At 39.6% G+C, this 14,790-nt stretch overlaps 2 protein-coding genes across 5 annotated transcripts; both read right to left on the bottom strand.

Moving 5' to 3' along the window:
* Nucleotides 1-1,764: 1,764 nt before the first annotated feature.
* creb3l3l (cAMP responsive element binding protein 3-like 3 like) lies at nucleotides 1,765-7,873 on the bottom strand. The gene is made up of 10 exons (XM_085181575.1): nucleotides 7,747-7,873; nucleotides 6,227-6,367; nucleotides 5,609-6,002; nucleotides 5,352-5,461; nucleotides 5,114-5,206; nucleotides 4,837-4,943; nucleotides 3,993-4,061; nucleotides 3,798-3,882; nucleotides 3,623-3,716; nucleotides 1,765-3,456 (listed from the first exon to the last, which is right to left on the bottom strand). Exons 2-10 carry the CDS (start codon nucleotides 6,365-6,367, stop codon nucleotides 3,065-3,067), a joined length of 1,485 nt encoding a protein of 494 aa, XP_085037701.1. The 5' UTR covers nucleotides 7,747-7,873; the 3' UTR covers nucleotides 1,765-3,064.
* A 399-nt stretch (nucleotides 7,874-8,272) lies between these two features.
* Nucleotides 8,273-14,230, bottom strand: nim1ka (NIM1 serine/threonine protein kinase a). Of its 4 annotated transcripts, none has more exons than XM_085181577.1 (8): nucleotides 14,126-14,230; nucleotides 13,706-13,877; nucleotides 13,404-13,463; nucleotides 12,578-12,889; nucleotides 12,347-12,459; nucleotides 11,032-11,153; nucleotides 10,761-10,907; nucleotides 8,273-10,049 (listed from the first exon to the last, which is right to left on the bottom strand). In XM_085181577.1, exons 4-8 carry the CDS (start codon nucleotides 12,886-12,888, stop codon nucleotides 9,291-9,293), a joined length of 1,452 nt encoding a protein of 483 aa, XP_085037703.1. In that variant the 5' UTR covers nucleotide 12,889; nucleotides 13,404-13,463; nucleotides 13,706-13,877; nucleotides 14,126-14,230; the 3' UTR covers nucleotides 8,273-9,290. The 4 variants fall into 4 exon arrangements, with proteins under 4 accessions (XP_085037703.1, XP_085037704.1, XP_085037705.1 ...); XM_085181578.1 differs by having other exon boundaries at nucleotides 13,647-13,877; XM_085181579.1 differs by lacking the exon at nucleotides 13,706-13,877.
* Nucleotides 14,231-14,790: the final 560 nt, after the last annotated feature.

A 14,790-nucleotide genomic window follows, 5' to 3' on the forward strand; every position in this document is an offset into this window, starting at 1 on the left:
ACGCGCTCTGTTAAAGGTTGTTTTCATGATCTGTTTCATGTTAAATGGTGAGTCAAATAATAAGCCAAGCTGACATTTGTTTGGACGCAAAAAAGATGGCTACACGATAACGGAATGACCTTTAACCTAATCTAGCCTACACAGTCAACTGATGAAAACAAACTTGGCCCGCAGTAAACAGAGGGCTTTGTGTCACAAATCTGGATTTACACCTCCACCTGCTGGCGTGTCCTTTAAACAACTTGTCTCAACATGTTGAATAAGCCACATGACTCATGATTCCAGCCTTACAATGGTGAGTCACCAACCAGTCTCTGTGCTGTTACCCTCCACACAGCTGAGGTCAGACAAATACTGTTTTCCAGTCATGGAGCAGGAATAGCAAGGGGATACAAAAACAAGAGATTTGCAAGTGAAAAAAAGAAAGAAATAATAAAAGGTAAATTTACATAATATAAAGTTAGAACAGGATTACATGCATAAATTCACATTTTACTCACATATAAATCAATAAAGTGGTCTGTTAAGACAAACAATAAACAGGTCAGAAGATTTGGATGAGGTTATATAATAGGGGGAATTCCAGAGTGCCTGTGAAAACCCCACTGGAGAATACATTAGAAATATCTCTCATGTGATCTCGAGGAAAACACCTGACTATGTTAAAAGGTGTGTCAAACAATTCCAGTGAGAGTTGTGAGATTGTAAGTCCTCGTTTCTCTGCCAATGTGGCTACAAAATTGCACAGCACACCTGCAGAAAAGTTGGATAGGTAGAAAAGTGAGTGGAGAATATAAAATAAATCCATCTCCTGTAAGTGGGTTGACTAGAATTGGTAGCAGGCTATTTTTCACAACCCTTGTTTACGTCTTAGTCTTACTATCAGGACATTAAAAAAATCGTCTGGTGCTTACCAGTTTCTAAAAATATTTAAATCCTTCCTCAGACAAACAACACATGTCTTATTATGCTGTTTAACTGTGTGTGTGTGTGTGTGTGTGTGTGTGTGTGTGTGTGCAAAATCTACATACAACGTATGATTCAGTATTTTTAGTTGCAATGACTTTACATAACTGTTTTCTGTGTCAGCCTCTGACATCAATGTGGTCGAATTTAAGCCCAATCTTCTTCACAAACATTGCTTCAGTTTGCTGAGATTTGCAGGCATTTTTTGCGCTTTAGGTTCAACCACGTCATTGTAGTTGGATCTGATTTGCAACACCTTTATCCTTTTTTCTTTTTCAGCCATTCTTTTGTAGATTTGCTGTTGTGCTTGGGACTATTATTCTTTTGCATGACCCAGTTTCATCCAAGCTCTAGCTGTCAGTCAGGTGGCCTCAGATTTGTCTCTATACTTCAGTATACAAAAGAGTTCACGGCCAACTCAGTGACTTAAAGGTGACTGGTTCTGTGGTTGTATCCAAATCATTACCCCTGGCTGTCTTGCCATGTTGTTTCTTAGAGAAGAGGCTTTCAGCAGAGGCAGCAGAAGTTGCTCCTCTAAGATCATTGCTTTTGGTTTTCTTCTTTGATATTGTGTTAAAACACACCTGGTTGACCTCAAGTGGTCAAACTTGCTCGTGATCAGTCAATCAATTGCGTGCAATTAGCAGCACTTGGCTGCTACCTACCCTCTTATTTCCCATAGTTATCTTTTCATCCATTTTCTGCATTTTTGATGTCCCGAGACATAAATCCTTAGACTTCAGAAAGTATACTTTCTTTTTCACATCTGCATCTCTGCATCAACGACATGGATGATGATTTACTCTGACATATAAAAAGTTTATTATAGTTGTTCAGACATGTCTTATACATAAAGTGTTCAAATGTACATAAAGAGCTACAATCACTTTTTTTTTATATTTACATGTCATTCTTGGACTACACCAAATGCCAGTGCTTTTTGTTCAAAGTGATTAACATTTAAAATCTCATTGCCTGTCAAGTATAACAAAAAGTAGCCTCGATACCATTTACAATACCAACAGTAACAAAGAAAAAATACACAAAAATAAAAAATGCATCACTGATAAAACAGGTCATAACATTTTGGAGCAATATTTACTGCAAGTTTGCTGAGCAAATAAGTCAAACCCCTCATTCTGCTCATCGTGTGCTAAGGTATTCCAGACAAGGTTACGAAGGTAAGAATTGTGCAGCGAAGTTATAAAAGAGAAGATCGCAGGGGCAGAGTTGGTTAGCCAACAACGGTTAAGTCCAGGATTCAGGTTCTTTTATCACATTTTGCGTTGCTTTACTGTACAACATAAAAACAAAGCATTCACAAATTAAAAGGAGCATGGATACCCTTGTTACAAGGGAGATAATGACAAACTTTACAAGTCTTTAAAATGGCCAAATGTCCTGCAATGGCTTAAGCATTACTGTGGTCAAACAACCACGGTGATCAAGCTTCATGAGAATCAAGCACTCTATCTTCTACTACTTCATAAACGTTGCTGACTAGTTTGCAGCACAAACGACTACACTACTTTTCATAATAATTTACTATGGCTATGATAAGTATGATTTTTGGGAAGTCACTGATAAGCAGCATATGTTAGCACTGAGATCTGCTGGACATTTTCAGATAAACTCACTCAAGATTTAGTGACAGTCGGGCCATCAATTCATGTCTGTCTTTAAGTAATCTACTGCCCATTCACTTTAATTATTCCTGTGCTGGTGAATAAATGCACAAATTTTGGCAAAGCTCAACATGTTGTACGATAATTTGACAGCTCTCAGTGCTAACTCAGTAGCATGTGCCCTCTAGTAATGCAGGCATTTGTTTAATCTCTGCAATGTCCTTTTGAAATATGAAAATATCTCCCCAGTTTCTTTTGACCGCTGGAGAAGGGAAACAAGAACAAAGTGCAAATAAAGTAACTAGTAGAAGACTTTCAGAAGGGAAAAGCATGGACGAAAAGATGGATCTTATATCTGGAAGAATAACTGCATTATTCCCTTCTCCCTTTTTTTAATATTAATGTTCCCTCTGGCACCCAAATCATTAGGAATACAGCTCCCTCTGCTGGTTATACTGAACAACATGTCCTTACTACATCTCATCAGAGCGGTGCTGCTGTAATATGACAGACGGAGGATTCCGGTCTATCCAGGCGTCCTTGGAAGCTTTTGCATTATATGCGACAGCAGACGCCACTACACCATTGATGGATCCTTCCTGTAATGCCCCGGCTGGCCCCTGCTTCATCTCTGCTGCCTGAGCAGGAGTCGGGAAGTCTGCCGAAGAGTTGCTGTTGACGCCCGTTTCTGAATCAGGTTGTTCCACCCTCTCATAGTCAGGAGTGTGATTCTTCTGACTGCCCGCAAAGATGGCTTCAACATTATCCACCTCTACTTGGTGAACTAACAAACCTTCTTTGGCCTCAGAGGAGAATACGGCATCTGTGCTTTCAGCTGGCAGTGATCGCAGGCTCCTGGAGACGACTGTTAGTCATGATTGAAAAGATAGTTTACAAAGGTTAGGCAACACTGCCGGAAATTTCATTTGTGAAATCAGCTATCTTATTAACTAAAGCATGCATATCTTAAGGTACAGCAAGGTTAGCTGAAATACAATGAAAGACAGACTTGATATTTATATACAACTCACTTGAGGAGGGCGTGTAGAGCTCCTTTGTTTGGGTGTTTCCACCAAACGGATTGACTGATGGGAAGATAATCAGACAGAAGGAGAGCAGGAAAACCTGAAAGTCCAATGAAAAAGTGAGAAAAATAGCAGAGAGTGACAAAGACCTTCACACTGAGAAAAAAAAAAGCAAATTTACCATAACACAAGTGCTGGTTGTGCTGGCCTTCATGGTTGACATCTTCACTATAGCCTGAAGTTTTCTCAGTTGTTCAATCAACGACCTGTTTATTTAAAAAAACAAAACAAAAACAAGAGGACGTGTTCAATGTAACTGATTCAGAAGCTTGACCCGACTATGTAAAAACCCAGAAGCAAAGAAATGGCTTCTTACATGTTCTGTTTCTGAAGCATTTGGACTTTCTTCTGTAGTTCCAGGTTGTGTGCAGTGCAGATCGCCACCCTGTGACAGAAATCAATTCATCATTTAGTATTTATCAAGAATCAGACACACAAGTGTTTGCTCTATATTAAAAATCATTTCTTCTCTGCTAATTTGATTTTAGTCAATTAGAGAATTTATTGACCATGATTTTATCTGGCCAAGAACACCACCAAGAACAAAAACAAGTCCTTGTCTACCGTTATCAATAATACCATCCAGTCCTGCCATAAACGAATCAATATATTGATAAAAATCTTGAAGTTTAAAACAAGAGAGCTTAAAATGAAATACAGTGGAACTCCGACTTACGAAATGAATTCGTTCCCGAGGGTCTTTCGTAAGTCGAAAATTTTCGGAAGTCGAAGCACCCATCGCGCCTTATGAGTGAACAATAGGCTATAGGCTAATTGCTAACTGCAACAACAATACGTCGTTCAAGTGGAAGAGCGAAGCGCAAGTACAAAAGCCAAGGGATTGTCACATGATTCGGAAAGCATTGTGGGCATTCTGGGCTCAGTCAATCAGAGCCAGCAGATTTCGTTACGTGGGCATTTTGCCGTAACACGGGCAGAAATATTGCCGTTAAGTGCCTTCGTAACTTGAATTTTTCGTTAAATGGGGTATTCGTAAGTCGGGGTTCCACCGTAATCAGTCAAAATATTTAGATAATTAAGATATTCTGAAACTGATTACAAAACAATGTAGCCACATCCTTAGAGTCAGTGACTATATAATAATAATAATATATATTAAAGATCATATTAAAGATTTTGATTTATCATCTGTATCTCACCTGTTTTCCAGTCCATCAACATACACCTTCTTCTTCTTGCGGCTCTCCTGAGCAGACTGCTTGTTGCGGATCTTCCTTCTGATCCTCTTCAAAGTCCTTTCCTCTGCCTGTTACGCAGAGCAGAGCAGGCTTTCAATCACCACGTTCACAAGACAGATGACAATGTGTATAAAACAGCTTTGAGCAGCTGTGCCACAGAAAAGACCAATTTAATATTCACCCAACAAAGTAAGTATGTGACTAAAGAGATATCAAAAACACGTGACGTGAAAATTACCTTAGTGAGGGGCATGTGTTGGGGAATGGTTACTCCTTCTTTTGCCAAAAGCCGCTTCTCCTCCTCAGTGAGCACAATCTCTTTAAACTGGAACTAAAGAAGGGAAATACAAAGTTTTTCTTTTAGAAATTTTGTGTGTTCTTATCTCGTTAACAACACGTGTCAAACATCACTGAAAACATCAAATACAGTCTCTTTGGTCTTCTGGTCTGGTATAAGAATAGGAAAAGAAACTGACCTGGTCTTCTTTGATGGACTCTGTTGTATCTTGTACCGAGTCCTCTATGGCCAAAGTGCAAGGCAGCTCACTGCTGACATCCTCCTCCATCGCCTCAGTCACAAGGTCATCTATGAGAGGAAGACTATTCATCTCACTACTTCCATCCCCCACAAATTCCACACAGACCACATCTCATGATCCTTTTAAGAGATTTGAAATTCTAAGATAAAATAAAATGTTAAAGTTTCAGTAGTTCTTCAATAAATGATAAATACCCAGATCAATGAAGACATCTGTATCTGGCTTCTCTGCCCTCACACTCTGCAGCACGTCCATATCCCTCCCTCCGCTCTGCAGCAGAGAGTAGCAGTGATCTGCTTGGACTGTTAAGGCCTCAAAGCTTTCTGTTTGTGCCTCTGAATATGTCACGGCAAGGTCGGAGTGCACCGGGCTCGGTTGGGAATAGCTGGGACTGGGCACAACATCACTATCACTGCTATGAGGACTGGGGCATCCAACATGGTTGTTATTTCCAGCCCCGGAGCTGCTGTCGTCTGAAATGCCACTGTCGCTGCCCAGTGGAGAATGGGAGGGAGAGATGGTCTCCGTGTTGTCCTCTCCATCTAACAAGCTGGATAGAAAATCTTCAGTATCCATATCTGGCAGCATCTGGGAGACAAAGGTGTGTTAAATTCTAAAGAAAACACACACACATACATAAGACTGTTAGGCTTTAAGAAGCCGTATTACCATGCAGTACATCTGGTATTAAGACTCAAAGATGTTTATATTACTGCTTCCAAAGCATGACTCATTTTAGCACCTACTTACTTCAGATAATGCATTAAACCGCCATCTAACCAATTTCAATAACAACATTAACTTCCTCTTACATCTTGTTCAGACAGCCATGACTCAATGAGCCCATTCCCATCAGGAAAGAAGGGCTCAGTGGATCCATTCTCTCCATCATGGAACAGCAGTCCAAACAGGTCTGCTCCATCCATGTCCGGAAGATCTTCTGCCATTGACATCTGCAGATAAACAACAAAATACAGAGGATAGCATATTTAATATCTGGTAATAATAACATTTTAATGTATATAGAAGTTATGCTGCTAAAACAGAAGTATAACATCACTGTCTGGAATATTGAGAACAGCAATTTTACGACAAAGTTTATAGAGTGTATTACAGTTCAGCTGTGCGATCACCTTGTTAGGAGTTTGGGTTAGGTTAACTGGTTCTAAATAGGCCACAGGTGTGAATGGTTATGTGTTAGCCCTGTGACAGATTGGCAGCCTGTCAAGTGTGTACCCCAACCTCACTACTGAACTGGATAAGCAGAAGAAGGGAGTATGGATGGTTGGCTTTAATAGGATAAAATTCTATAGGATTTTATAAGTCTACTGGAATTTCTTTTATGATCCTAAAATGATTTTAAATTGAGGCTCAATTAATTCTACAATTGAATTATTATGTTTTCTAATGGATCAAACCGTTTTTAAATGACCCATGAATCTCTCTGTTGTTGGGGTTTTGTAGCCACGTGACTTAGCCTGCTTATTAAAGTTCATATCATTACTTCCCTTCCCTGATTTCTGTGTAAAAGTGCTGGTACCCAACAAAATACTACGATTTTTATAACAGGTCAAAGTGCGCCTGATACATCAGCGCTGGTACATTGCACCGGACCATTGCATGGTCCAGTAAACATCCACTGGATGCTGCTCTGTACTTTGTCTTAGCCTCCACGCGGAGACTGCAGGTGCATAGTTGTATTGAATGCATGTCCGCCGTGTAAGTATATGAAAAGCAGATGTAGTTCCCTGACAAGGGGCCGATAACACGTATAGTAGCCTCTTATTGCATCAGCGCCACGGTTTTATCATGACCTCATCCTATAGTAAGCCCCGCCCCCCATGCCTTTGTCGCGGGGTCTCAATGCAATATCAAGTGTCAAAATAAATAAGATGCATAATTTTTAGTTTATCCTATATCCTGAAACGACTGTTTGAACGCTGCACTGTTTCCCGAGGTTTTGAAAATGGCTGTGCGCCGAATTCAGGGTGCTGGTATTCAATAATATAAATAATACTACTAATAATTTTTTGATATTTATATTAGCCATTTTATACATGAACTAAATGACTTAGTTAAGCTAGAAGTTTGCGTAGGTGATTTTTTATTTTTTTTTTGCTTATGAATTTAAGAAGCTCAAAAGTGTAATCATCGTCAAAAGGCAGGAAACGTCTTCTTAGGCCAACATCGAGGAATCAGCAGCATTCCGGTCTAGCATTAACATTAGCCTTATAATACTGTTATAATCTTTTTCTGCTGAGGGCGTGGTCCCCTGTATCATTAAACACAGGGAAACATCAACAACTGGTAAGATTTGCATTAATTTCCTTACCGTTTGATGGCAAGAGACGAAATACCATTCGAGTGAGTGCGTCCGAGTGTCTTTTGGTTACTCTACTCGTGTTTTTTCAGCTGCCGCTGTATAACGTCAGACCGCTTCCTACTAAAACCACCTTCCAACGAGGCAAAAATTGCGTCATCACGTAAAGGCGGAAATGAGTACGTGGTCTTCTTTGGTGTTTCTGGGAAATAGAGTTAGTTTTGTATCTCCGGTACGCGATAATTGCACTGCTTTCTTTAAGCAAATGTACGGATCATGTTATAAATATACCTGGAATTATCATATAGAAAAATAAATAAAAAAAATCTATAAATAAATAAATCTGGTAAATGTAAAATTCGGTGTTAAAAATAAATACAAATACATAACAAATAATAAATAGGTTTAAAAAGGTAAAAATATATAATTATAAATTAAATACAAACTAATTAGCCAACAATGCATGTTAGCAACTTATTTTATAATGATATGAATTCACTGCGTATAATGTCTGTTTGAATTTACAGCTATAAAACACAGACACACACACACACACACAGAGAGAGAGAGAGAGAGAGAGAGAGAGAGAGAGAGAGAGAGAGAGAGAGAGAGAGAGAGAGAGAGAGAGAGAGAGAGAGAGAGAGAGAGAGAGAGAGAGAGAGACATAAGCATTAAATAATTATAACATTAAGAAGACGAAGCAGCATTTTTAGTTTTACATTTATTTCATTCAGCACATTTGCATGGACATGGAATCATAAAAAGACAAAAAGATTCAAACTCTTACCAGAATCGTTTCACTCAAAACTGAAATTTTATTTTGCCATGTGAACTACTAACTGTTAGTTGGTCTTCATAGCTTAATGTCATCTAGTGGATTTTTTCAGGCCACAGGGAAAATACCGAGGTCAGCCAGTCTAAGAGCAGGGACATCTCATAGAGACGTATTATATAAGATGTAAAATCTCTACTTACTATCTCATCACAAGCATTAAGGAGTACAATGAAACCAGGCTGTCTGATTTCATAAAAAGATGAAAAAAAAACTAAGGCATCGAGGAGAAGTGCAATTAAACATTTAAGACATAAACACATTTTGTGTAGATACTGCATGTTTCGCCACTTTTTCAACAAAATATTGTGGATTTATGTCTCTTCATAAAAAATAAGCTACAGTGATTCTCATAGGGCTTGTTGTTACAACACAACTAAGCATAGGCCAAGTGTGATTTAGAAATATATGGCCTGCATGACCCAAATAATAAGTTCTGCATGCCATCTAATCATTGCTATGCTGACTTGGATAAATGAAATTTCAGAACATTTCAAATTCCTTGAGATTTCCTGTCCCTGCAAGAAAAAAACAGACGATGACAGCAGCAACATAGCTACAGAGACATAAGAAAAGACCAATTTTAGGACTTGAGTGGGGTTATATACCATAATTTCAATTTATACTACTGGACTGAAAATATTCTTGTTTTAATTTTTTATTTGTAATAAATCCATGCATCCAAGTCCATAACTTAATCAAATTTCCGGAGCAAAGAATTTTGTCACAGAATTGCACAGAGTTTAGATGTCTGCCGTAAACTGCGGTACACTTTTAGTCGTTCTTTTTTACTTGTTGCTGTGGGTCTGACTGCCTGTTTTACCACAGGAATGCTTTCGACAACCCGTCTCTTGTGAAAACGGTGTAGCAGAATCCGATAGACACCAGTGATGGAGCTCCTGCAGTCTTTGCCCTGGTTGTTCAGGATGTGCTCCAAGGTGATTCCCAGTGCCTCCAGCGAAGACTTGATCTCCATCTCTTCCTCTGTGAGATCTGATGGATCACTCTCTGCGAGGTAGGATGGGTCCAGTTTAAAGGGTTCCATGGCGTGTGGGAGGTCCACAGGGAGCAACCACTCGCAGCCCATCATCTGCTCCACTGTACAGCGGTCAGTTGGTATGGGTTGGAGGATTCCCCTGGTTAGCCTCTGGCATGCATCTGGCACCCAAGAGGGAATGACGTAGGCCCCATCCATGATGCACCGCTTTAGTTTGGCCACAGTGTCCGCCCTGAATGGCATTGTGCCTGTCACCATAAAAAACAACATCACCCCTAGGGCCCAGATGTCTACATAGATGCCAACATAATGCTCATCCCTAAAGAGTTCAGGCGCAGCGTATGGCGGAGAGCCACAGAATGTGTTGAGTGTCTCATCGCGGCGGCTCAGTGTGCTGAATCCAAAGTCCCCCACCTTCACGCAAGAGCCGTTGGTGTAGAAGACATTTTCTGCCTTCAGGTCACGGTGAATGATGTTATTTTCATGCTGTGGGAGAACAAAAAGAAGATCATATTATATGAGAATCGAAAATCTAACTGTAGAGGAAGGACTGAGTGTTCGTTGTTATCTGTACTTCTACTTAAGTAAAGAAAGTCTGTACTTTTGCCACCTCTGTTCATGTAACCTGACACAGTGAAAACAGCAGCAGAAGCATCGTGTCTATCTCGAATTAAAAAACGTGTTTTGCTCCTTGTTACTTCTTGAATCCTGATATCATCCTGATATCAAGAACAGATCTTTATTAATTATTTTTATTAATTATTTTGTCTTGTAGGAATTAGTTATGGCAGCTGCAACTATAGTTCCGTCGATCTGTGTCAGCATGTGAACTGCTCTTCCACATATTAAATATTCTAGTGAAATATTACAATGCAATATTTTTTTTCATCTATTTTTATTCTTTGACAACCCGCAGATGGAGAGAGAATGAATGACTAAGATCTAAATGCGGTGCACATGAAAAGAGTGAAAGTGCTGGTTACAAGTAATGAATCATTACACAGCTATTGTGCAAACATTCAGCACTGACAGAAATTGTCATATGACATTTAATAGGTTAGAGGATTAGATGAACACACTGGCTTATTCAGGTCACCATAGCAGCAGAGAACAGGCAGCACTATAGATGTCAAAGTTATATGACTATCAAGATTTTATATTATCAGACAATTTTAATATAAACGTAAATGCACTGACCATGTGTTTAACAGCAGAAAGAATCTGAGCAAAGACAAACTTGCTGTCAGTGTCAGAAAGCTTTCCTTCTGTAGTAATCTTGGTGTAGAGCTCCCCTCCGCCTGCGTACTCCATCACTAGGTGCAAACGTGACAAAGTCTCCACCACCTAAACACATACAGTGCAAGTACATATGTTAGAATACATTAGCAGAAAAGTACTTGATGTCAGATAGATTTAATGATCAAAAAAGCATAATGGCATTAGAAAGACACTTGAAAGTCCAAAATACCTCATAGAGGCGTATGATGTTGGGATGGTGTAGTTTTTCCATGCTAGAGATCTCCCTAGACAGCAGCCGCTGGGTCTTCTGATCCAGCTTGGTCTTATCTAAGATCTTTATGGCCACTTTGTCTAGTGATGCAAAAGGAGACATTTGGTCACTGATTGCTGTACACATAATACATCTCAACACAGGAATAATAAATTTTAAATTAGTTGTTACATAAATCTTTTGTAGACTGATGATAGACAATGTAGGCCTGATTCCACTTAGCAGCTCAAACACTCTTGTCTGGATAACTGAGATGAAAGTTTTGCTGATCCTGAACTAAATTTTCATGATTATATTCTTCCAGGGAGGGTCATATGATTTATTTTCTTAGACAGTCATAAATTACTCCAAGTCTCAGTAGATATGTAGGCTCACACCAAGGATGGCAAAGGGTTAAAAAAAAAAAAAAAAGACTGGAATAGAGTGCTACATTAGCTGCAATGTTAAAAATCAAAATTCAAATTTAAAAATGAATAAATAAATGCAGGTTTACAATGATCAAATGCACTCTGAATTTTGAAAAACTGATATCTTGGCTGTGTTCCGTTAAATGATTCATAGAGATGCATAAAGTAGACCTCAGGTAACTGAATACAGAAAAGTTCTTAAGTGGCAAAATGGTGTTGAGATATCTAATTGTGCTACAGTATGCATTATTAAGGCTGGCATAAGACTCTCTTTCAGCTGCGACATAGCTTTCAATAGGAGCATTTAAAATGCACTGCAGCTCATTTTGTGTTTTGACTAAATGACACCACTGACCTAAACATTGCGCGCACACACACACAGAACCAGAGCCAGCCACAGAGTAAAACGCACAAACCTTAAATGGTAAAAAAAAAAAAACCCATGCATGAACACGCACACAAACACACACACAGACAGACAAACAAAGCTACACTAATTTTCCTCTGTCGTTGTAGCCTTTGATGAGGCATGCAGCAATTTTAGCCGTCGCTAAGGAAACTGGAGATCTCTAATCAATCCATCTGTTCAAGGGCAGCAGACAGTCTGTCTCTTTGTGGCTGAATCAGCCCCTTGGCCAGGCACAAATCGCCATGTTAGTAAATTGCTATAAGCACACATTTGGTAGTGTTGCAGCCCATTAATGGAAACAGGTTATCACCCAACTTATTGAGTCTAATAAGAAGCCACCGTAATAAAAGGAAGCTTATGCGTCTTTTTTTTTTATTCCAATGTGTTTAGACAATGTTTTTATGTGACGCTGTCTGTAAATATTGCTACAAGTCATTCGTTTCACAGTGGGGTTTACCTTTGGTGAGAGCATGAATTCCCAGCTTAACATGGGAGAAATTTCCACACCCGAGCTCTCCATGAATTTTGTAGAAGCCGATTCTTCTGCCCACTGTTAGCTCACGGACCAACCTGCCACCAGTTTAGATAATAAAGCATTTAACACCAATTTTCACAATTTGGCAAGTTAAAAAAAAAGAAGAAAAAACCCACAATGAAAAATATAACAAGTAACTTACAATCACCATACCTTTCATCCTGGCACATATCCAGGTTCAGCCTTTCCAGGGGAGTGAGGCGGCGGACGGTGGCTCCCTCATCATCTGTGTTTATGTCAGAGCTGTCCTGCCGGCTCCAGCGGGCGTTCCTTTGGCTGCTACTAGTAGAGGCCACCGTGCTTCCAATGGAACCTCGGACCGAGTCTCCATGAGACTCGCTCTTGACCCCAGTTACTGAGCTGGTCCCAGTGGTTCCTCCTGCTCCTGACCCCTTAGAGCCTGCTGTCTGACTCCCAGCTTCAGCCCCTTCTGGGCTACTCTCAGAGGGGTAGACTGCAGTCATCCTGCAGGTGACACACAAGGCGGTCTGGGCTTAGTTCATAGCAGGAATTGATGCAAGACTGGATACAGAATATGAAAAAAAAAAAGTCGTTTTTAAAAAATACATTTTTCTCAATACATTTTGAATACCCCGTTTTTCTTAACAGAATCACCTTCAAAGTAATTTTTTAAATGCAGATTAAACTATTATGATAACTATAATGTGTCTCCATTCCTAAAACTAAAAATACATGTAATATATCATAAATGTGATGCCCACTTCAATATGTGCTCTATTTTTATTAGCAGATGCTGTGAGACTGTTTTGTTCCACACTTTTACAATATGTTCACAACAGCAATAATATTATTGCAGACATAATCTGCGTGACGTGAAATAAGAACGCGAAACGTATGCACGATAGCATCAATTTTGAATTTATGCATATAGCCTACTATCCTGGTTCTGCTGTACTATGATGGATTCGATATGAAAACCGATAAAGCAAATTTGCATGCGACAGAAGCCTTGACTTACCTTTGAATGTGTGATCCTTTTCCATTTAGAAGGTAAGTCCTTTAGTGTTCTTGTCGAAATCTACCAAAGTCACATAGACAAGTGAGCCAATAAGCATGGTTTAACTTGGAAGACTGCTAATCAGCGGGTCCAAGCTCATGCTTCATCCAGAATTTCCAAAAATCTGCTGTAGCTTAAACTGTCCTTGCAGCTTATAATCTGAAGGCTAAAGCACTTGTTGATATTTTAGTTTTCCTCACTTACGGATGTTCAGGAAAAGGTGACGAGCACGGAGATGAGATAAACGGGGAATTTAGGATTACTGGAGTCTTTTTCTGAACAGGTCCGTGGGCTTTAATAGACTGCTTCGAGTCTCCAGGGTATAAATAGGCCACAGGGTGAGGAGGAGGGGAGAGGAGCTGGATAAGAGGGGGGAGGCTGGGGCAGAGGGGATGAACAGATGATAGTGTCAGGGTGCAGCCATGGAGTGGTTACCTGTAATGAAGGAAAAGACAGACAAAAGTAAGCATCTTCTATGTTATGTTTTCTGTCAATATCAAAGCTCATGACAGCCTCTTTTACTTTCCAGGTGCCTTTTTTTTTTTTTTGCTTAATGTTGGTTTACCTACCTAAGAACATCCATGCAGTATTCTACTCTCTATATGGATCAAGCATCTCCAGAAAAACACATTTATTCCAGATTCCATCTTAAGTTTGTTTTTAAAAGGATAACACAAATGTACCTGTGCAGTATCTTCTTGAGAGCTTGTTAATGTGCGCAGAAGCTCCTACTTCGTCTGCTGCTTGACTCATGCTCCAAATGTGCTGCAGGCTGGGGTTGCTAGGAGAGCCAAAATAAACAAATCTGAGATACTCATTACTCTCTGCGACGAAGAAGAAGACACTCACAACCTGAAATACCTGCATGACTAACCTTGATCATTTCATTGCAGTATGTCACACCTCCTGATGTTTGTGTTTGATGTGAGGTGTGCGAGTGCAAAAGAGTGTAATTAGGTGATAACTGTGTACTGCTCTGGGAACACACGTCTAACAATGTCCCGTGAGATGGAAAAGAAAAGATGAATCCGATTGGCAAGGCGCAAGTTAAATAAAATGTCTGTTCTACGGTGATTAATCTGGCAAATAAAATAACTTAATGAAAGAATTTGGTGAATAGTAATTGGAGTAAATCTGGAGTCGTTTCAGAACTGCGCTGTGAATCAACCTTAATTCCACCAAACTGAGTCCAAAAAATGGTTTTGTCTTAGATACTATATGTTATATCTAACCATGTAGTATTTCAAAGCAAACTGGAACGTTGAACAAAATTCTTTTCAGAGTGAAAGAATGGACTCTTGATACTTAAACCAGCTCAGGTGCATAATTTAGCAGCCTGACTCCTTAA

This window comes from Neolamprologus multifasciatus, chromosome 12 (genome assembly GCF_963576455.1).
Source record: "Neolamprologus multifasciatus chromosome 12, fNeoMul1.2, whole genome shotgun sequence".
Taxonomy (NCBI): Eukaryota; Metazoa; Chordata; class Actinopteri; order Cichliformes; family Cichlidae; genus Neolamprologus; species Neolamprologus multifasciatus.

What these genes read in the sequence shown, in the direction of transcription:
- creb3l3l (XM_085181575.1), bottom strand. Translation starts at nt 6,367, where the DNA reads ATGTCAATGGCAGAAGATCTTCCGGACATGGATGGAGCAGACCTGTTT. An exon ending in AGATGTCTTCATTGATCTGG is followed by an intron (nt 5,462 to 5,608) that starts GTATTTATCATT and finishes TTCCTCTCATAG; the next exon opens with ATGACCTTGTGACTGAGGCG. An exon ending in GCTCTACACGCCCTCCTCAA is followed by an intron (nt 3,457 to 3,622) that starts GTGAGTTGTATA and finishes CATGACTAACAG; the next exon opens with TCGTCTCCAGGAGCCTGCGA.
- nim1ka (XM_085181579.1), bottom strand. Translation starts at nt 12,888, where the DNA reads ATGACTGCAGTCTACCCCTCTGAGAGTAGCCCAGAAGGGGCTGAAGCT. An exon ending in GATATGTGCCAGGATGAAAG is followed by an intron (nt 12,460 to 12,577) that starts GTATGGTGATTG and finishes AACTGGTGGCAG; the next exon opens with GTTGGTCCGTGAGCTAACAG. An exon ending in TTTCTGCTGTTAAACACATG is followed by an intron (nt 10,050 to 10,760) that starts GTCAGTGCATTT and finishes GTTCTCCCACAG; the next exon opens with CATGAAAATAACATCATTCA.